The sequence below is a fragment of the Anser cygnoides genome, chromosome 30, assembly GCF_040182565.1.
Source record: "Anser cygnoides isolate HZ-2024a breed goose chromosome 30, Taihu_goose_T2T_genome, whole genome shotgun sequence".
NCBI classification, from domain to species: Eukaryota; Metazoa; Chordata; class Aves; order Anseriformes; family Anatidae; genus Anser; species Anser cygnoides.
Genome location: NC_089902.1, coordinates 2503236 through 2524873, shown reverse-complemented (window position 1 = coordinate 2524873; position 21638 = coordinate 2503236). Strand labels below are relative to the sequence as shown.

At 53.0% G+C, this 21638-nt stretch overlaps 1 protein-coding gene across 1 annotated transcript; it reads right to left on the bottom strand.

The window, feature by feature from the left end:
* Nucleotides 1-18899: 18899 nt before the first annotated feature.
* On the bottom strand, nucleotides 18900-19862 carry LOC136787667 (olfactory receptor 14A16-like). The gene has a single exon (XM_066984980.1). It carries the CDS (start codon nucleotides 19860-19862, stop codon nucleotides 18900-18902), a length of 963 nt encoding a protein of 320 aa, XP_066841081.1.
* Between the last annotated feature and the right edge of the window lie 1776 nt (nucleotides 19863-21638).

Sequence of the window (21638 nt, the reverse complement as noted above, 5' to 3'; positions counted from 1 at the left end):
AGACCCATCTCTCAACCTTCCAAAACCACCTCTAAGCAACCCGAGGACTGACCAGGAAGATGATGAAGGTTTGGGAAAGGCCTTGATTAAGATCTCTGAGCAGGGCTGTTCTGCACTTCACATACAGTGATGATGGTGTCGTAGGAAACAGTAACACTCGTGAGGACAGAAAAGCAGGTGGATAAGGCCTTGGGCCTGCCAACACAGGGTGCACACACATGAAAACTGCACGAGAGCAAAGAGGAAGATTGGATCCAAAATACAGATCGTGAAAGCAAAGACCATGAGTATCACCGTGGCACTGCAGGAGAGGCGCAACAATGGGACAAAACCACAGAAGGTGTCCACAACACTGGGGCCAAAGCACTGTAGCTGGGAGGAGGAGAAATAATTACTGTACATGAGAGAAATTCCCCTGGTTCAGGTACAGCTGCCTTCTGGAGTCAGACTTTCCACTTCACGAGCTTGGCAGAGAACAGGGATGGCGTACAGCCCAGGGCTGACCGTAGGACATGGCCCCCAGCAGGAAGCACTCCGGTCATGCAGAAGGTGCAGCTGACAGTGCTCCCACCTCTGTGAGCAAAGGGGGTGCTGTCCCCAGCCAGGAAGCTGGCCAGCAACTGGCGCAGAGTGGTGGAGCTCTACAAGGGTGCAAGGAGGACAAATCCCCAAGGAAGAAGGCCACAGGCATCTGCAGGTGTTTGCTTGTAGCCACCAGCACAATGATGAGGGGGTTCCACGTCCCAGTCACCGTGCTGGTCATGAGAAAGAGGAAGGAGAGATTTGTGTGTGGGTAGACCTTCCATATTCACAGTAGTTGAAACTCAACCAATGCTACCTTAATGTCCCTTTCCACTTATGGAAACCCTTTTAGAGCATTCTGGTCCCCCCTCTCTTGTTAGGACACCAAGGAGCAAGATGTTTCTTTCTCAGTTCCTAAAAGAACGGGTGAAGGGTGTTCAGAGGGATAAAATGATCCCTGGCTGTCATGGCTGCAGTGTCCTGCCCTGAAGTGGGAAGGGAATAAATAGGTGTTAAGGGAGGGAATCATTTCTTCTCATGTTTGACAACCACACTCTAATAGCACAAATCACACTTCTAAAACCAGTCTCTCCCCTGTTCAGAGAGGAGCAGTCGGTGATGACTTCAGTCTGCTTCAAACACCACAGCCCAGCAGAGACCCTGCTACCTTCGGGAGCTGTCAGCCCTGAGGCCTTGGGGACACCTCGAGGGAGCCCAATGGCACAGAGCAAGCGATGCCATGGTCGGGTGCTGTGCTGCTGAGCTGGGCCGGGCTCCTGGGCCCAAGGGGAGCTCGTGGCAAGAGGGCCCTGGTGCAGAGAGACAGCTGTGCCCAGGAGCAGCTCCTGTGCACAGCGCAGCAGGGCTGGGGGCTCTGACCGCAGCTGGCACGGGGAGAGGAGAGAAGGAGAGAGGGCTTGGAGGCAGTGAGGAGCGCAGCAACAGAGGGCAGCGTGTGGCAGGACAGATCTGCAGGCTCTTGGCACCGTGAGTCTCTGGCAGCAGAACAGGTAAATGGGATTTCCAAAGAGTTTTTCTGAAGCCAACACAGCTCATGGCGGATAACATCTGACAGGACAGATCTCTCTGTTTCTCCAATATGAGGTAGACGCTGCCATTCCTCCTGGCTTCTCCACCTGGCCGTGCTGCTGCTGCTCTTGTTCCCAGGCTGCCTGGGGATGGGGGTTTCACCCGCCCATGGAGCAAGCCCTCGGGTTGCTTGGGGGAAGGGGAGTATGGGGACAGGTTGAGGGATCTGGAGATGGGCACTTGGAGCCCTGATTCAGCAGTGTCCTGGTTCTTTTCAGGTGAACATGTGGTTATTCTGCAGCTCATAGACATGCCAGCAGAAGAGACCAGCCTTTTTTTGACAGACTGGCTGCCCCTCGGAAGGGCAGTCTGCACTAAAGGGACAGTCCCTTGTATCTGACGATCGACAACATTTCACTTGGAGTGCAGAAGGAATGAAAATATTAAAGAAACAGCAATTCTCACACCCCTGCTATGCAGTTGGGTGAATTTGGAACAGCAATGTGGATAATCACTTAATATCAGGATTGAATTTAATCAGGGATGACCACATGTCCCCCTTTCCTTATTGTTATAGGTGAGGACTGATCACTACATTGACCACAGCAAAGTTCCCTTATTGCAGGGACACCCTCAGTCAGTGTCAGTTAAAACTCATGAAAGGGACCTGACCGATGTCTGCTTGAGAGGACGAAACAGAATTAGTTATTATCAGGTAATTCTGTACTATCCTACTGTGCTTTAGCTCCTTGGGCAGGACCCCATGCCCAGAAGCAGGAAATGCCCAACAGCAGCTCCATCAGTGAGTTCCTCCTGCTGGCATTCGCAGAAACGCGGGAGCTGCAGGAGATGGGTGGGAATGCTCTGATGAGCTCAGCTGTGCCTCAGGATCTCCTGCCCCAGCAGGAGGAATGGGACTGGGGCAGTGACTGGGAGGTCACTTCTGTCTCTGCAGCTGATAGGGCAGCAGCAGGAACGTGTCACGCAAAGGGACTGTGAGGTCCCTTGTGTCTGGAGGTGGCAGCTCACCCTTGGCTTCTCCCTGGGATGTGCACTTTGGGGCTGACATCTGCCAGTGGCCCTGCTAGGCCAGCAGAAGGCCCCTGCTTGGCATGCTGCCTGTGGGATCCCCTCTGCCTCCATCCCCAGGAGGACCCAGACAGAAAGAAGGCCCGCACAGGGGTTGTGCTGTCCCTTCTGCTTGAAGCCAGGACTGGACAGCAGGAGGCACAAGGCTTGGCTGTGTCTAGCCAAGAAGCTGCAAGGCCAGCAGCAGGCCCAGGCCTTGGGAGATGCTGGGGAGGTGACTTCTGTCTGCTTGGCTGACAGGCCGCAAGGAGCCTGATGGGTTGGGATGCCTACTTCAGGAGTGGTTTCCACCCTGATGGAGCTTTGTTTTGTTGTAGAGAAGAGCAGGAGAGAAAAAACTGCCACAAAGTGCACCTTATAAGGTTGGCAATGGCCATGAGGAAGAAGAAATGTCCAGGGGAACAACTGGTTTTGCTGCTAGAGCCTGAGGCAAATAAGGCATTAAGTGCCTCAGCCTTCACCTCATCTCTTGTCACCAGGTTTCCTCCCACAGACAATAAAAGATGATGAAGCTCCTGAATCCTCCATTATTAGAGTGTTTCTATAAAGAGTTTTTATTGTCTTTGACAGTAATAGATGGATTGACATCCACCTGGGCTTTAACCCATCTGTATACTTCCCTGCACAGCTCCATAACTTTTAGGACACAGCTCCAGACAAAATGAAACCATGCATGAGAAGGAAGCACAGAAGAGGTGGAACCTGGCAGCCTTCCATCCCCTGTCCTTCTGTGACTCTGTGCTGCGATTCCATTCAGCTGGTTACTCCTGTATTATCCAAACTTCCCTGCAGCTCCTGATGCTGCTGTCTTGTCAGAGATAGCACAAACACAGAAAGGTGGAACTGTCTGCCTGCAGACATGAACACCTGACAGAATGGAGCATCAGAGTGGGGGAACCTTGAGAAACTGCAGGATTTTACCTACAGAAACCTCTTGACCTTTACAAGGAGAAGAGCCCAGTCCCACAGCAGAGGAAGAGGAACCCTGCACATCAGGGCAGACTGGGACCCTGCTGAGTGAGCAGTGCCCAGGAGGAGGAGAGCCTGGGCACCACGAGTGGTCTCACACTAGCTACTCAGCTAAGACCCCATATGACAGCACATGGACAAGGGTCTACAGCCAGCAGCGAAAGAGGTGCATGTCTGGGAGACGCTACGATACTCTGGTAATCAGAGGAACAAGGAAATAGGCAACGCTGAAAGTCCCAACAAACCGAGATCTTTGTGTCCATGGCTCTGGCTGTTGTCTCTGTCACTGAGGCCTAGGAAGAGACAGCGTATTGCTAAAGAACCAGGACCTCCTCATCCCCACTGATTAACCAGGCAGGGGTCGTACCATTCTCCTGCACTTGGCCATGCACATCCCCATCTCCTCCTGCCCCACGAAGAGCCCTGAGCAAGGTGTGAAGGGAAAGGATCTCCCTTCCCAGGGGCTGGGGGTCAAGGCCTGGCCCTTGTGCTTGATGACACACATCCAGTTTTCCTACACACCAGTGCCATCTTCACACTGCCTTGTCTCCTTGCCCTCACTGCCTCCAATGCTCTACTCTAACGAGCTCCAAGGGAGGCTGTGTCAGTGCTGGCCCTCAGGGGGACACTGCAGGAAACTTGCCTCTGACTTGGACTTGTTGAGAGATGTCTTCAATTGTCTCTCAGTGCCTGAGGTTCGTGGGCTCCTCAGCAGAGCCCCCCGAGGGGGGATTCCAATGCCTTGGGCTGGGCGTGTGGTGCTGAGCTGGGCCGGGCTCATGGGACAGAGAGAGCTCGTGGCAAGAGGGCCCTGGTGCAGAGACAGCTGTGCCCAGGAGCAGCTCCTGTGCCCAGTGCAGCAGGGCTGGGGGCTCTGACCGCAGCTGGCACGGGGAGAGGAGAGAAGGAGAGAGGGCTTGGAGGCAGTTGGCAGTGGGAGGATGCTGAGAGCTGCCTGCAGGAGAAATGTGCACAGCCCTTGACAAGGTACGTCTCTGGCTGCAGGGCCATGCAGCTGCACGTCCTGGAAGGGTCTCCTGCTGGGTCTTGTTCCTGGGAGGGCAGTGGGCAATGCAGTAGGCTTTGGGGGTCCTGCTGGATGGCACTGCGAGGTGAGGAAGTCTGGCAGAAGCCCCTCGGAGTGGCCTAAGCCAGGTGCCCCCGGTCAGACCCGAACACCCTGCCCTACCTGGCCAGGCCGGGCTCTCTGCCAGCTGCCCCGGAGCTCCTGCAGCCATGGAAAGAAGAGAAGCTCCCAGGCTCCCTCTGGCTTGCTGTGGCCCTTCTTCCTCAGCAGCATTCTCCTGTTCCTTCTCAGGGAAACACCTGAATGGGATGACAGTGCAGCTCAGAGATGGGCGACACAAGGGAGCTGAGAACAGGACTGGTGGACAGAAGGGCTCTTCTCAGTCTTCACTAATGGACACTCCCATTAAATATCAGCAGGAGTGTCCAGGAAATGTGAGGGCATTCAACCATCCAATACCTATCCTAAGCGTTACAGGGGCTACTGGGATAAAATAAAGCAAACAAAATCCCTACAGCTCAGCTCGGCGTTCAGATGAGTTGTTTGCAACAACCGACAAGTCGAATGGAGTTGATTTTCCCCCATGTTCCTGCTTCCCTCCTGCTGCACAGCAGGAAGGACTCCTCTGGAGCCCACAGCAGCCCCTGCTCCCAGTGCCACTCTCAGCCAGCACCAGCCGCAGCTCAAGCAGGAGAGCTGCAGAAAGTTTCTTCTGCAAAGAGAGAGGCTTGTAATGAGAGTGCTCTAACACTTGCATCATGTTTTCCTCAGAGAAGTCTGAAGCATTGCACTGAGAGATCCGTATGGAAACAATGAGATTCATACCGGTTCTTCTGCCAAGAGAGAGGATCGTCTGGGTGGAATAGGTTTTCCTCATTGAAGCCTTTTCTAACTTTTTTCTGCCTTATCCTCTCCAACAGAAAGCTGTGTCCAAAGACAGCAAATGGCCAACAGCAGTTCGGTGAGCGAGTTCCTCCTGCTGGCATTCGCAGACACGCGTGAGCTGCAGCTCCTGCGCTTCGGGCTCTTCCTGGGCATCCACCTGGCTGCCCTCCTGGGCAACGGCCTCATCCTCACCGCCGTAGCCTGCGACCACCGCCTCCACACCCCCATGTACTTCTTCCTCCTCAACCTCGCCCTCCTCGACCTGGGCTGCATCTCCACCACTCTGCCCAAAGCCATGGCCAATGCCCTCTCTTCTTTGTATCAGCAGAATTTTATGTTCTCACCATCATGTCCTATGACCGCTACGCTGCCATCTGCAAGCCCCTGCACTACGGGAGCCTCGTGGGCAGCAGAGCTTGTGCCCAGATGGCAGCAGCTGCCTGGGGCAGTGGCTTTCTCAATGCTGTCCTGCACACGGGCACTACATTTTCCCTGCCCCTCTGCCAAGGCAATGCTGTGGACCAGTTCTTCTGTGAAATCCCCCAGACCCTCAAGCTCTCCTGCTCACGTTCAGACTACCTAAAGGAAGTTAATCTTCCGGTTGTTAGTGCATGTTTAGCATTTGGCTGTTTTGTTTTCATTGTGCTGTCCTATGTCCAGATCTTCAGGGCCATGCTGAGGATGCCCTCTGAGCAGGGCCAACACAAAGCCTTTTCCACGTGCCTCCCTCACCTGGCTCTGGTCTCCCTCTTTCTCTGCACTGTCATCGTTGCCTACCTGAAGCCCCCCTCCATCTCTTCCCTATCCCTGGACCTGGTGTTTTCATTTCTGTACTCAGTGGTGCCTCCAGCAGTGAACCCCCTCATCTACAGAATGAGGAACCAGGACCTCAAGGAGGCAGTGAGGAAACTGTTTGGACACATGCTTTTGTGAACCATTAATGTTCACTTGAGTTCCAGGTTTATTTCAGAAACAGGAAAATATTTTTTATTATTTGCCTTTATGAATATTTTCTCCAAGTTGTGGTTTTCGTTTAAATAAAGTTATTCTTAACATTCTGCCCGTTATATTTTCTAACTTACTTTAACCGAATTGTCTCATGTACTTATAAAACTGGGCTTCACATGTAGATAAATACAGTAAAGAAGCCAGGAGAAATTCATTGTTATCAGCTGCCGTCTCTTCCCATCTCCTGTGCAGCTGGGGGAGCAGCCCCAGCACACAGGAGGGGCTCAGGGCCCAGAGCCCAGCTGCCACAGGGAGGAGCAGCCCCGCTGGCCCTCGCGGCTGCCCCTCACTGCCCGCTGGGCTCTGCCTCTCTGCTGCCTTCGGGTCGGGGCTGCTGCTTCCCTGGAGCCATGGCCATGGCCAGCAGCAGGACGTGGCCTTTCCACTGCTGCTCTCTTCTGGCTTCCACATTGTGCTTCTTGTATTTGGATAAGCCCTGAGAGCTCATGTATGTTGGTGACAGTCCTGTTATCTCTACACTGGCATCTCTTCAATGTCTCTGCACGCCTCTTGCAAACCTGGTTTCAGGAATACACCCAAGGAGCTGCTTCCTGAACAGACCTCTTGCTTTTCTGGGCCTCACAATGGATCAGAACCCCAGAGTGACCAGTGAAGGACCAAGAGCTGGACCAGGAGCTCCTTTTTGCTTGACTATAGCCCAGCAAACAATAACTTGCCCTTGAATTATCTGCTTGGGACTGTCCCAGTGGTGCTGGGTCTGATGGCAAATGGCATCCTGGAGAGGAATCTGGAGCTGCTCTGTGCGTGGGCCAGGCCTCTTGTGCTGGCCTGGGGAGCGGGGCTGGCCCTGCGGGGCACAGGCACTCTGTGCTGGGGATGTCCCAGGCAGGAGAGCAGGGCTCCTGCAGCTTCACGGCCCTCCATCTCCTGAGCCGTGGCTGGCCCCAGCGCGGGGGCTGCTGGGGAGGCCCAGAGCCGCCTTTGTGCCAGCAGCTGCGGTGCCTTGCGAGGGGCTGGGGCTGTGCTGGCCGTGCCCAGAGCCCTGCAGCAGGCTGCGGTGGGCACTGCCCTGGGGCCAGCCCAGCCTGGGCTGCTGGGCTGGGGAGAGGTCCGGGAGGTGGGGAGAGGTGGGCAGGGGCTGGGCTGGGCTGGGCAGTGCCCGGCAGAGGGCACCAGCAGCGTCAGGGAGCGGTGGCAGCATGCAGGGGAGGGCTCCCAGCAGGGCTTGGTGCTGCAGAGCCAGGGCTGGGGAAGGGAGCCCCGAGCTGCAGGGGCAGGGGACACGAGGCTGCTCGGGGCCCTTGCTGGCCTGGGCAGAGCAGGAAGGGGGCCCAGGGCATTCGTCCCCTCACCGCAGCCTGCCACGACCTGCACGGCGCTCACGGAGCGTCCAGGGCCAGGCTCTGCCCCGTGGTGTGCAGGGAGAGGGCAAAGCCTCTCTGAAGAAGAGGCTGAAAGTGAAAAAGGTCCCTCCGCTGCCCCGTGGTGTGACAGGGCCAGGGTGGGACAGCTTACCTTTATTTGATGTAGTTCTTGTATAACTTGCATTGGTGATGGCACAAAAAGACAGCTCCTTCACCAGTGATGTACATCCTTCTTCATGTTAGGACACAACTCAACGTCCTTCACTCTGCTTCATCTCATGGATGAACTGGATTAGGTCTCCTTGATTGCTCTGAGGCACAATGCAGTGCTTTTTGCCTTCTGCTACTCCGGCACGGTATGTGTGACTTTCCCTTACTCTGCGCATTGACCTGACGGGTCATTTCACATTTTTCACTTTCATATCCCTAGTTGGAAGGGGATGATTCCCCAGAGTGGGGCAAGCTGATGGGTTCTGCCTCAGCCATTTGAAGCACGCTATACTTGAGTTTTTCAGCCAGTTTGCTAAACATGACCCAGGAAGCTTAATGGGTTTTCATGTATCTCGTAGGAATAAGGAGGAGTATCATGGGTTTCCAATGGCCATTTCAAATCTAGGCCAATCCCAGAAACCCACTGAACTAGGGTGTTGTCTTTGAAGGGGTTTCCTGTGCTGGGCTGAGCTGCAGTTACAGGGACAAAGACCACTGCTGGCAGTGGAGGTGCCCTGGGAACTCCACCTGGCTCCACCTGATTTTCCCAAAGGGCTCCAGTCTCCTGCAGGTCTTTTCTGACATCTGCTGGTCCAGGAAAGTGCCAAAAACACAATGGGGCATCAGGAGGTTTTCCCTGGTTATGCTTATGGTCAGACAGCAAGCTCTGCCTCAATGCCCAGTAATTTTTTTAGTACTTAACTAATAAAACAACTACTCATCAGCTCAAATGATTCAATCCCTTCCATAAAAAGTCTCACGTGAAGTGGAATTTCTATCATGAAGAAATGCTAATTTCCATGATCTATATTCAGCACTCGAGAAGAAATACTGTTGTTCACCTGTACTTGCATTGTCATTGCTTTGTCTATCATGATGTGCTCCCTCATTTTACAGGTACAAAACCTGACTTGATTACACAGACCCTGCTGAATGTCCCCTTTCCAGCTGCCTGTCTACACCTATGCACTTCCCATGGTTCTCCTGCTTTGCCCTCCCCTTACTCTTGGATCATTCAGACCGCTCTCACCAACCCAGTTGCTGCTTTGAGTTTCAGTGAGTTCCAGCTCGCCCATCTCTCAGCAGTCTGTTTAATGGTTTCCTTAGCAAGAAACTCATCATTTATCATTGAATTAGTATGATATGGATTAATATTAACACTACTATTAAAAATTTCCTATTAATCAGTGTAAAATACATCATGTACAGTCATCCTTTTGGGAAGGTAAACTTCACTGGAGGCAACAAAATGAGGAACTTGAACTTTATTTTTTTTTTTGGTTTGAAAACTGCAGCATGGTTTCCTATTCTTTGTTTTTAAATAGGAAAAACCCTGCTTTTCCTACCCTAAGCAGGGCTCCAAAGGAGAAACCCTAGAACAGTGTCTATAGGAGAATGATGCTCTAAACTGAAATGCAACAAAATTCAGCCTTTAAAATGAGGAAAGATTTCTACTAGTTGCTCTTTGAAATCTTCCTCCTTAACTACACCATGAAAGTTCTCCAATTAGCTCTACAAGTCTTAAAGACGTGAAGAAAACTGTGGGAGAGATATGGCTGCTTAGGACTTTCTCTGTTTTAATGAGTTCCACGGTGTATTTTGGTGCTGAGTCAATGAAACTCAGGTACTGAGAGGAGAATGATGCAACTGCTTGAGAAAGTAAAGTCAGAAGGAAAAGTTGAAGTGATTTGGAGTATTAATGGGCCCCACTGAGGGCTGTTCCTAACAAAGCCTCCCCAGGGACTTGTTAGGGCAGATCATTGGAGGCCATGATTGCAGACAGGCAAAGCGCTGTGCTGAGAAAAGTCTTGGTTGGTTTTGGTGAAGCAGAAGGGCCAAGGCCTGAGCCCAGCCACTGGGAGGGGAGATCCTGCACCCCCCCGTCTGGCTCAGGGCTCTTCTTGGGGTCTCTATGATGTGGTGGGCAGTGTGATGCCATGAGAAGAACTTCATTAGGACACCTTCCAACCCCTGCACAGGGTATCAAGGAAGCAAAGAGGCCCCATTGCAATGACTCTATCTCGTCTCCTCAGAAGCTCTAGCCAAAGGGATAGAAACGTCAGGGCTGTTGGGGCCTTCCATTCTTGCCAGCACCCTCTGCCTTCTCCTCTGCAGGCTTTCCTATGCTGTCCCACTCTTTGCCCTATTTCCTTGAGGTCTGCAGACAACCATCTCTGTCCACAACCTTGCTCTCATCCCGGCATTTCCATCATCTCACCCATGTCTCGTCAAACTTAATCAGCTGTTCCTTAAAACTTAAAGTCATGGTGTGATCAAAGACACTCTTTGGGTGACCTCTGTCACTACAGCACTGCCCTCTGAGGGACATTTCTTCCTCCTCATGTCCCATGCCAACATTCCAAGGTGCACTTTGTGGAAGTTTTTGTCTCCTGCTCTTTTCTCCTACCAAGGAAAGCTCCATCAGGGTGGAAACCACTCCTGAAGGAGGCATCCCAACCCATCAGGCTCCTTGCGGCCAAGCAGACAGAAGTCACCTCACCAGCATCTTCCAAGCCCTGGTCCTGCTGCTGGCCTTGCAGCTTCTTGGCTAGACACAGCCAAGCCTTGTGCCTCCTGCTGTCCAGTCCTGGACTCAAGCAGAAGGGACAGGACAAGCCCTGTGCGGGCCTTCTTTCTGTCTGGGTCCTCCTGGGGATGGAGGCAGAGGGGATCCCACAGGCAGCATGCCAAGCAGGGGCCTTCTGCTGGCCTAGCAGGGCCACTGGCAGATGTCAGCCCCAAAGTGCCGATCCCAGGGAGAAGCCAAGGGTGACCTGCCACCTCCAGACACAAGGGACCTCACAGTCCCTTTGCGTGACACGTTCCTGCTGCTGCCCTATCAGCTGCAGAGACAGAAGTGACCTCCCCGTCACTGCCCCAGTCCCATTCCTCCTGCTGGGGCAGGACATCCTGAGGCAGAGCTGACCTCTCTTGTCTCTTTGAGAGTAGGGCTCACTTTTCTGGGTTAGATATTTAGGAAATTTGTTGGTCTGCTTACGGTGTCAGGTCTTTGGTTAGGTTATGGGCAAGCTTTGTGGATTAGCTTTTTGTTCTACATCTGCCTAGAAGTCTAGGTTTAATAGAGGATTTTAATGCTAGTGTTGAAGGCAGGGATTAGGGCGAGCACAAGATTAAAAGCAAGGGAATGGGCTATGGGCTGAGTTTTGCTTCATAGAATACTTTGAGTTCAAGCATTAGACTAGTGGATTCCTGTCAGGGTGTTGGAGTAGCATTTAGGTTTAGGGATTTAGGTTACTCTTTAGAATTGGGTAACAACCTTACTTCGATATTTTGATTCAGTGTTAAAGCAGCATTAACATTACCTGAAGCCTCTTACCTCTACAAAATCATTGTAGAGGTTCGCTCACCCTTCCCCCTCCGTCTCTAGGATGGGGGGAGAGAATTAGAAAGAAATGAAAACTTGTGGGTTGAGATAAATAGAAAGGGTTTATTAGGACAGGAAATAAGGGATAATAATAATAATAATAATTATAGTAATAATAATAATGTGTACAAACAAGTGATGCACAATGCAATTGCTCACCACCTGCTGACCGATGCCCAGCCTATCCCCGAGCAGCCGGCCCCCCCACCCCGGCCAGTACCCCCATATTAATTGTTCAGCATGACGCCAGATGGTATGGAATACCCCTGTGGCCAGTTGGGGTCAGCTGTCCTGGGTCTGTCCCCTCCCAGCTCCTGCTGCACCCCCAGCCTGCTCGCTGGCAGGACAGAGCGAGAAGATGAAAAGTCCTTGGCCTGGTGTAAGCACTGCTCTGCAACAATTAAAACATCAGCATGTTATCAGTGCTCTTCTCATCCTAATCCAAAACAGAGCACCCTACCAGCTACTAGGAGGAAAATTAACTCTGTCCTACTAGAAACCAGGACAAATTCTATACCTAAAGGTCACAACTTGCCTGAGATTAACTTCAGTTAAACTAGAAAACGGAGATAGACAGTTCCTTACTACGTAAATACTACAACCAGAATCAGTTTCTTCAGTGTGGCTTTCAGCTCCTGGTTCCTCATGCTGTAGATGAGGGGGTTCACTGCTGGAGGCACCACCGAATACAGAAATGACACCATCAGGTCCAAGGATGGGGAGGAGATGGAGGGGGGCTTTAGGTAGGCAAACATGATAGTGCTGATAAAGAGGGAGACCACGGCCAGGTGAGGGAGGCACGTGGAAAAGGCTTTGTGCCGGCCCTGCTCAGATGGAATCCTCAGCACTGCTCTGAGGATCTGCACATAGGACACCTCAATGAAAACAAAGCAACCGAATGCTAAACATGCACTAACCACCAGAAGATTAACTTCCTTTAGGTAGTCTGAACGTGAGCAGGAGAGCTTGAGGGTCTGGGGGATTTCACAGAAGAACTGGTCCACAGCATTGCCTTGGCAGAGGGGCAGGGAAAAGGTAGTGGTCGTGTGCAGGACAGCATTGAGAAAGCCACTGCCCCAGGCAGCTGCTGCCATCTGGGCACAAGCTCTGCTGCCCACGAGGCTCCCGTAGTGCAGGGGCTTGCAGATGGCAGCGTAGCGGTCATAGGACATGATGGTGAGAACATAAAATTCTGCTGATACAAAGAAGAGAGGGCATTGGCCATGGCTTTGGGCAGAGTGGTGGAGATGCAGCCCAGGTCGAGGAGGGCGAGGTTGAGGAGGAAGAAGTACATGGGGGTGTGGAGGCAGCGGTCGCAGGCTACGGCGGTGAGGATGAGGCCGTTGCCCAGGAGGGCAGCCAGGTGGATGCCCAGGAAGAGCCCGAAGCGCAGGAGCTGCAGCTCCCGCGTGTCTGCGAATGCCAGCAGGAGGAACTCACTCACCGAACTGCTGTTGGCCATTTGCTGTCTTTGGACACAGCTTTCTGTTGGAGAGGATAAGGCAGAAAAAAGTTAGAAAAGGCTTCAATGAGGAAAACCTATTCCACCCAGACGATCCTCTCTCTTGGCAGAAGAACCGGTATGAATCTCATTGTTTCCATACGGATCTCTCAGTGCAATGCTTCAGACTTCTCTGAGGAAAACATGATGCAAGTGTTAGAGCACTCTCATTACAAGCCTCTCTCTTTGCAGAAGAAACTTTCTGCAGCTCTCCTGCTTGAGCTGCGGCTGGTGCTGGCTGAGAGTGGCACTGGGAGCAGGGGCTGCTGTGGGCTCCAGAGGAGTCCTTCCTGCTGTGCAGCAGGAGGGAAGCAGGAACATGGGGGAAAATCAACTCCATTCGACTTGTCGGTTGTTGCAAACAACTCATCTGAACGCCGAGCTGAGCTGTAGGGATTTTGTTTGCTTTATTTTATCCCAGTAGCCCCTGTAACGCTTAGGATAGGTATTGGAGGGTTGAATGCCCTCACATTTCCTGGACACTCCTGCTGATATTTAATGGGAGTGTCCATTAGTGAAGACTGAGAAGAGCACTTCTGTCCACCAGTCCTGTTCTCAGCTCCCTTGTGTCGCCCATCTCTGAGCTGCACTGTCATCCCATTCAGGTGTTTCCCTGAGAAGGAACAGGAGAATGCTGCTGAGGAAGAAGGGCCACAGCAAGCCAGAGGGAGCCTGGGAGCTTCTCTTCTTTCCATGGCTGCAGGAGCTCCGGGGCAGCTGGCAGAGAGCCCGGCCTGGCCAGGTAGGGCAGGGTGTTCGGGTCTGACCGGGGGCACCTGGCTTAGGCCACTCCGAGGGGCTTCTGCCAGACTTCCTCACCTCGCAGTGCCATCCAGCAGGACCCCCAAAGCCTACTGCATTGCCCACTGCCCTCCCAGGAACAAGACCCAGCAGGAGACCCTTCCAGGACGTGCAGCTGCGTGGCCCTGCAGCCAGAGACGTACCTTGTCAAGGGCTGTGCAGATTTCTCCTGCAGGCAGCTCTCAGCATCCTCCCACTGCCAACTGCCTCCAAGCCCTCTCTCCTTCTCTCCTCTCCCCGTGCCACCTGCGGTCAGAGCCCCCAGCCCTGCTGCGCTGTGCACAGGAGCTGCTCCTGGGCAGAGCTATCTCTCTGCACCAGGGCCCTCTTGCCACGAGCTCTCTCTGTCCCACGAGCCCGGCCCAGCTCAGCACCAGACGCCCAGCCCAAGGCCTTGGAATCCCCCCTCGGGGGGCTTTGGTGAGGAGCCCACGAACCTCAGGCACTGAGAGACAATTGAAGACATCTCTCCAGAAGTCCAAGTCAGAGGCAAGTCAGAGGCCCCCTGAGGGCCAGCACTGACACAGCCTCCCTTGGAGCTCGTTAGAGCAGAGCATTGGAGGCAGTGAGGACAAGGAGACAAAGGCACTGTGAAGGTGACCCTGATGTGTAGGAAAACTGGATGTGTGTCACCAAGCACAAGGGCCAGGCCTTGACCCCCAGCCCCTGGGAAGGGAGATCCTTTCCCTTCACACCTTGCTCAGGGCTCTTCGTGGGGCAGGAGGAGATGGGGATGTGCATGGCCAAGTGCAGGAGAATGGTACGACCCCTGCCTGGTTAATCAGTGGGGATGAGGAGGTCCTGGTTCTTTAGCAATACGCTGTCTCTTCCTAGGCCTCAGTGACAGAGACAACAGCCAGAGCCATGGACACAAAGATCTCGGTTTGTTGGGACTTTCAGCCTTGCCTATTTCCTTGCTCCTCTGATTACCAGAGTATTGTAGCGTCTCCCAGACATGCACCTCTTTCGCTGCTGGCTGTAGACCCTTGTCTGTGTGCTGTCATATGGGGTCTTAGCTGAGTAGCTCGTATGAGACCACTCGTGGTGCCCAGGCTCTCCTCCTCCTGGGCACTGCTCACTCAGCAGGGTCCCAGTCTGCCCTGATGTGCAGGGTTCCTCTTCCTCTGCTGTGGGACTGGGCTCTTCTCCTTGTAAAGGTCAAGAGGTTTCTGTAGGTAAAATCCTGCAGTTTCTCAAGGTTCCCCCACTCTGATGCTCCATTCTGTCAGGTGTTCATGTCTGCAGGCAGACAGTTCCACCTTTCTGTGTTTGTGCTATCTCTGACAAGACAGCAGCATCAGGAGCTGCAGGGAAGTTTGGATAATACAGGAGTAACCAGCTGAATGGAATCGCAGCACAGAGTCACAGAAGGGCAGGGCACAGAAGGCTGCCAGGTTCCACCTCTTCTGTGCTTCCTTCTCATGCATGGTTTCATTTTGTCTGGAGCTGTGTCCTAAAAGTTATGGAGCTGTGCAGGGAAGTATACAGATGGGTTAAAGCCCAGGTGGATGTCAATCCATCTATTACTGTCAAAGACAATAAAAACTCTTTATAGAAACACTCTAATAATGGAGGATTCAGGAGCTTCATCATCTTTTCTTGTCTGTGGGAGGAAACCTGGTGACAAGAGATGAGGTGAAGGCTGAGGCACTTAATGCCTTCTTTGCCTCAGGCTCTAGCAGCAAAACCAGTTGTTCCCCTGGACATTTCTTCTTCCTCATGGCCATTGCCAACCTTCTAAGATGCACTTTTTGGCAGTTTTTTCTCTCCTGCTCTTCTCTACAACAAAACAAAGCTCCATCAGGGTGGAAACCACTCCTGAAGCAGGCATCCCAACCCATCAGGCTCCTTGTGGCCTGTCAGCCAAGCAGACAGAAGTCACCTCAGCAGCATCTCCCAAAGCCTGGGCCTGCTGCTGGCCTTGCAGCTTCTTGGCTAGACACAGCCAAGCCTTGTGCCTCCTGCTGTCCAGTCCTGGCCTCAAGCAGAAGGGACAGGACAAGCCCTGTGCGGGCCTTCTTTGTGTCTGGGTCCTCCTGGGGATGGAGGCAGAGGGGATCCCACAGGCAGCATGCCAAGCAGGGGCCTTCTGCTGGCCTAGCAGGGCCACTGGCAGATGTCAGCCCCAAAGTGCCGATCCCAGGGAGAAGCCAAGGGTGACCTGCCACCTCCAGACACAAGGGACCTCACAGTCCCTTTGCGTGACACGTTCCTGCTGCTGCCCTATCAGCTGCAGAGACAGAAGTGACCTCCCAGTCACTGCCCCAGTCCCATTCCTCCTGCTGGGGCAGGAGATCCTGAGGCACAGCTGAGCTCCTCAGAGCATTCCCAACCATTTCCTCCTTGTGGCCCACAAGCTGATCAGATCCATGGCCCCTCACACTCATCGGTGAATGCAATGGTCCTGCACGGCAACCTCATGGTTCCTGCCCTGCTTCAAGGGAACAAGAACCTAACATTGCGGGTTAGGAGAGGGTCTGAAGGAGAGGAGGTTAATGCACAGGAGGACAGGGTTTGGATGTCAGTTGTTCATGTATGGCATTAGGGACTACGGCAAACATTTCTGGGTGAGAGCTTAATCAAATATTTAGTGGGAGGGTTTGGTGTTGTGCTTGGGGTGTCAGGTCTGCGGTTAGGGTATGTGCAAGCTCTTTGGTTTAGTGTTTTGTTTCGGTCTGCAAGAACACTGGGGTTAAATAGAGCTTTTTAATGCTTGTGTTAAAGGCTGGAATCAGGGTGAGCAAGTGTGTGAAGGTAAGGGAAAGGTCTTATGGACTTATCTTTGCTTCAGGGGATATTGTGGTCAAAAATTTGAGCAGTAGATTCCTGTCAGGGTGTGGAGTGGCATTTAGATTTAGGTATTAATGTTACAGGTTAAAATAAGGTAAAGGCCTCACATGACTGCTTTAAGTCAGCTTTATGGTGGGATCAACATTACCTGAGCATTCTTACCTCTCCACAATCATTAGCTTCTGCTGGCCAAGCTCCTCTTCCCTCCCCCAGATCTCACATCTCTCCTGGCCAGGCTTCTCCTGACTTCCCCATATCAGTCATCTTCTTAGGGGCAGCTTTCTGATGGCTTTCATGAACTCAGAGTATCTGTCTCACCTCTGTCGGCTACTCTGCTCCTGAGAAAGAAGCAGCTCCCAAGCCAGCACGGAGAAGGACACAAAGGCTGTAGGAGCACCCTGCACAATGTGCCCAGCAGCTCTGCAACAGCACAAAAGTGTGGTTCCTACCTGCAGTTTTGGTTCATACGGACAGGGTAAATTTTTGCAGGCCCTCCTGCAGGCTTTATGTTCCCCCAGGCATGTAGGAGTCAGTGGTCCCCTCTGTGTAGAAAACTGAAAGCAGCCCTGAAGGATGAGTTAGGCAAATGCTGAAACCTCTGACATGACAACACCTGTTCAAGACTTCTTCCTCTATGGGGGCTACCATCTACTTAGGAAGAGAGGATCTCACAAACTGTGTGCAGAGCAGATGCATCTGGTGTCCCATCATGGAGACCAGCAGATGTGAGCCTAAAGGCACAGATCCCAGCCAGGAGCCAAGGGATGACCTGTCAGCTGCTTCAGAAAAAAGTCACCTCACAGGCCACTTAACAGCCATTAGCTTCCTCCTGGACTTGGAGCTTCTGAGGCACCACTGAGCTCATAATACCACACCTACAAAACACCCCCTTTTTGGCCCAGAATCTGCCCAGGTAGAAGTGATCTAGTTGTGATCCTTCCAGCCCATGGCACAGCTCCTGGGCTCCCAGCCTCTCTGACACACAGGAGCCAGTGCCGTGCCAGTTCTGGGAGGTGCTAGGGCAGGAGGGACCTTGCAGTGAAATCACTCGCCAGACTCCTTTGCTGGGGCTGCTGCGTGCCCTGGGGCTGCAGAGCTCTCCTCTGCCTGCTCACAGCAGACTGAGCCCTTGAGCTGTGGTCAGTCCACCTTGGAGGAGATCCCCCCTTAGGAGGGAAGTGCTGCAGCGCAGGCCGGCTGTGCCACTGCCGTGCCCACTGCCTGTCCCTGCCTGCAGTCCCAGCACAGCCCCACAGCAGCACTGGCACCAAGCTACAGGAGCAGCCGGGCCTGAGCCCACCAGCAGGGCTCAGCACGAGAGGGGGGCAGTGGCAAGAGAGCAGCTCGGCATGCCCCAAGCGCTCGTGCTCCCTGCCCGTGCTGCTGGGATGGGACTCTTTTCCTCTGCAGCCCTGCACGTGGCACTGCCCCTGCAGAGCCAGAGCAGCTCTCACAGGAAGGACGTCACACAAGGAAGGCAGTGCAGGCTCCTTCACTTTGTTTATGTTCACAGGGAGACGGTTCTCCTCATGTACAGAGTCTCAGTATATATATTCAACACGTACATACTGAAATGGAAGTGGAACAACGGGCTCCTTTCTTTTATTTAAATTCACAGAGGGCCTGGCTCCTCATATACAGAATCTCTGAGCTATACTTGACAGGTACATACAGTAAAAGAAATGAGATGAATCATTAGGCCGCACCTCGAGTACTGTGTTCAGTTTTGGGTCCCTCGCTACAGGAAGGACATGGACGTGCTCGAGCGAGTCCAGAGAAGGGCGACCAAGCTGGTGAGGGGTCTGGAGCACAAGTCTTACGAGGAGCGGCTGAGGGAGCTGGGCTTGTTCAGCCTGGAGAAGAGGAGGCTCAGGGGCGACCTTATCGCTCTCTACAGTTACCTTAAAGGAGGCTGTAAAGAGGTGGGGGTTGGTCTGTTCTCCTACGTGCCTGGTGACAGGACGAGGGGGAATGGGCGAAAGTTGCGACAGGGGAGTTTTAGGTTGGATGTTAGGAAGTACTTCTTTACCGAAAGGGTTATTAAGCATTGGAACGGGCTGCCCAGGGAGGTGGTGGAGTCACCATCCCTGGAGGTCTTTAAAAGACGTTTAGATGTAGAGCTTAGCGATATGGTTTAGTGGAGTACTTAGTGTTAGGTCGGAGGTTGGACTCGATGATCTTGAGGTCTCTTCCAACCTAGAAATCTGTGATACTGTGATACTGTGATATCATTTTAATGGTCAACTTTAGCCATATTAAAACAAAGAAAGTCCTGTAATAAAACACTCATAAATAAACAAACACACACAAAAATAATTATATACATAATATTAGTTGTTCTTGCAGTCATTGGCATTATTAGTCATCTGCAGAGGTAGAATGGAAATTTATTGCTTCCGAAACACATCTAGTCATCAATTTCCAGAGCGCATGCTTGAGCTCCTGGTTCCTCATGCTGTAGATGAGGGGGTTCAGTGCTGGAGGCACCACTGAGTACAGAAAAGACACCACCAGGTCCAGGGACGGAGAAGAGATGGAGGGGGGCTTCAGGCAGGCAAACATGCCAGTACTGATAAATAGAGAGATCACGGCCAGGTGAGGGAGGCATGTGGAAAAGGCTTTGTGCCGGCCCTGCTCAGAGGGCATCCTCAGCACAGCCCTGAAGATCTGCACATAGGACACCACAATGAAAACAAAACAACCAAAGACTAAAGAAACATTAAACACAAGTGCACCAACTTCCCTGAGGTAGGCATCTGAGCAGGAGAGCTTGAGGATCCGGGGGATTTCACAGAAGAACTGGTCCACAGCATTGCCTTGGCAGAGGGGCAGGGAAAATGTAGTGGCTGTGTGCAGGACAGCAGTGAGAAAGCCACTGCCCCAGGCAGCTGCTGCCATCTGGGCACAAGCTCTGCTGCCCACGAGGCTCCCGTAGTGCAGGGGCTTGCAGATGGCAGCGTAGCGGTCGTAGGACATGACAGTAAGAGTAAAATATTCTGCTGATATGAAGAAGAGAAAGAAAAAGACCTGTGCGGCACACCCTTGATAGGAGATGGCCCTGGTGTCCCAGAGGGCATTGGCCATGGCTTTGGGGAGAGTGGTGGAGATGCAGCCCAGGTCGAGGAGGGCGAGGTTGAGGAGGAAGAAGTACATGGGGGTGTGGAGGCGGTGGTCGCAGGCTACGGCGGTGAGGATGAGGCCGTTGCCCAGGAGGGCAGCCAGGTAGATGCCCAGGAAGAGCCCGAAGTGCAGGAGCTGCAGCTCGCGCGTGTCTGCGAATGCCAGCAGGAGGAACTCGCTCACAGAGCTGATGTTGGCCATTTGCTGGCTCTGGGCATGGCGTCCTGCCCAAAGAACAAAAGCACAGTAAGATAGTACAGAATTACCTGATAATAACTAATTCCGCTTCGTCCCCTCAAACAGACTTCGGTTAGGTCCCTTTCATGAGTTTTAACTGACACTGACTGAGGATGTCCCTGGAATAAGGGAACTTTTCTGTGGTCAGTGTAGTAACCAGTCCTCACCTATAACGATAAGGAAAGGGGAACATGTGGTAATCGCTGATTAAATTCACTCCTGATATTAAGTGATTATCCACATTGCTGTTCCAAATTCACCCAACTGCATAGCAGGGCTGTGAGAATTTCTGTTTCTTTTTAGATTTTCATTCCTTCTGCACTCCAAGTGAAACCTTGTCGATCCTCAGATACAAGGGACTGTCCCTTTAGTGCAGACTGTCCTTCCCGAGGGGACAGCCAGTCTGTCAAAAAAGGCTGGTCTCTGCTGCTGGCATGTCTATGAGCTGAAGGATAACTACATGTTCACCAGAAAAGAACCAGGACACTGCTGAATCAGGGCTCCACGTGCCCATCTCCAGACCCATCACCCTGTCCCCGTACTCCCCTTCCCCCAAGCACCCCGAGGGCTCACTCCATGGGCATGTGAAACCCCCATCCCCAGGCAGCCTGGGAACAAGAGCAGCAGCAGCACGGCCAGGTGGAGAAGCCAGGAGGAATGGCAGCGTCTACTTCATATTGGAGAAACAGAGATATCTATCCTGTCAGATGCTATCCGCCATGAGCTGTGTTGGCTTCAGAAAAACTCTTTGGAAATCCCATTTACATGTTCTGCTGCCAGAGACTCACGGTGCGAAGGGCCTGCAGATCTGTCCTGCCACACGCTGCCCTCTGTTGCTGCGCTCCTCACTGCCTCCAAGCCCTCTCTCCTTCTCTCCTCTCCCCGTGCCAGCTGCGGTCAGAGCCCCCAGCCCTGCTGCGCTGTGCACAGGAGCTGCTCCTGGGCACAGCTGTCTCTCTGCACCAGGGCCCTCTTGCCACGAGCTCTCTCTGTCCCACGAGCCCGGCCCAGCTCAGCACCACACGCCCAGCCCAAGGCATTGGAGTCCCCCCTCGGGGGGCTTTGGTGAGGAGCCCACGAACCTCAGGCACTGAGAGACAATTGAAGCCATCTCTCAACAAGTCCAAGTCAGAGGCAAGTTTCCTGCAGTGTCCCCCTGAGGGCCAGCACTGGCACAGCCTCTCTTGGAGCTTGTTAGAGCAGAGCATTGGAAGCAGGGAGGACAAGGAGACAAAGGCAGTGTGAAGGTCACACTGATGTGTAGGAAAACTGGATGCGTTTCAGAAAGCACAAGGGCCAGGCCTTGACCCCCAGCCCCTGGGAAGGGAGATCCTTTCCCTTCACACACTGCTCAGGGCTCTTCGTGGGGCGGGAGGAGATGGGGATGTGCATGGCCAAGTGCAGGAGAATGGTACGAGCCCTGCCTGGTTCATGGCTGGGGGCGAGGAGGCAATGAGGCCCTGGTGCTTTACCGATAAGCTGTCTCCTCCTAGGCCTCAGTGGCAGAGACAACAGCCAGAGCCATGGACACAAAGCCCTGGGTCCTGTTGGGAGTCTCAGCCTTTCTACAGGCCTTGCTGCTCTCCACACCAGACTGTCCTAGGGACTTCCAGACCTGCAAATCTTTTCCTCCTAGCTCTAGCCCCTTATCTGTGTGGTGTCACACTGGATCTGAGCTGAGTCTGATAACTCAGATTTTTTGGTGGCCATGCTCCTCGTAAAGCAGCTCTGTAGGAAGCT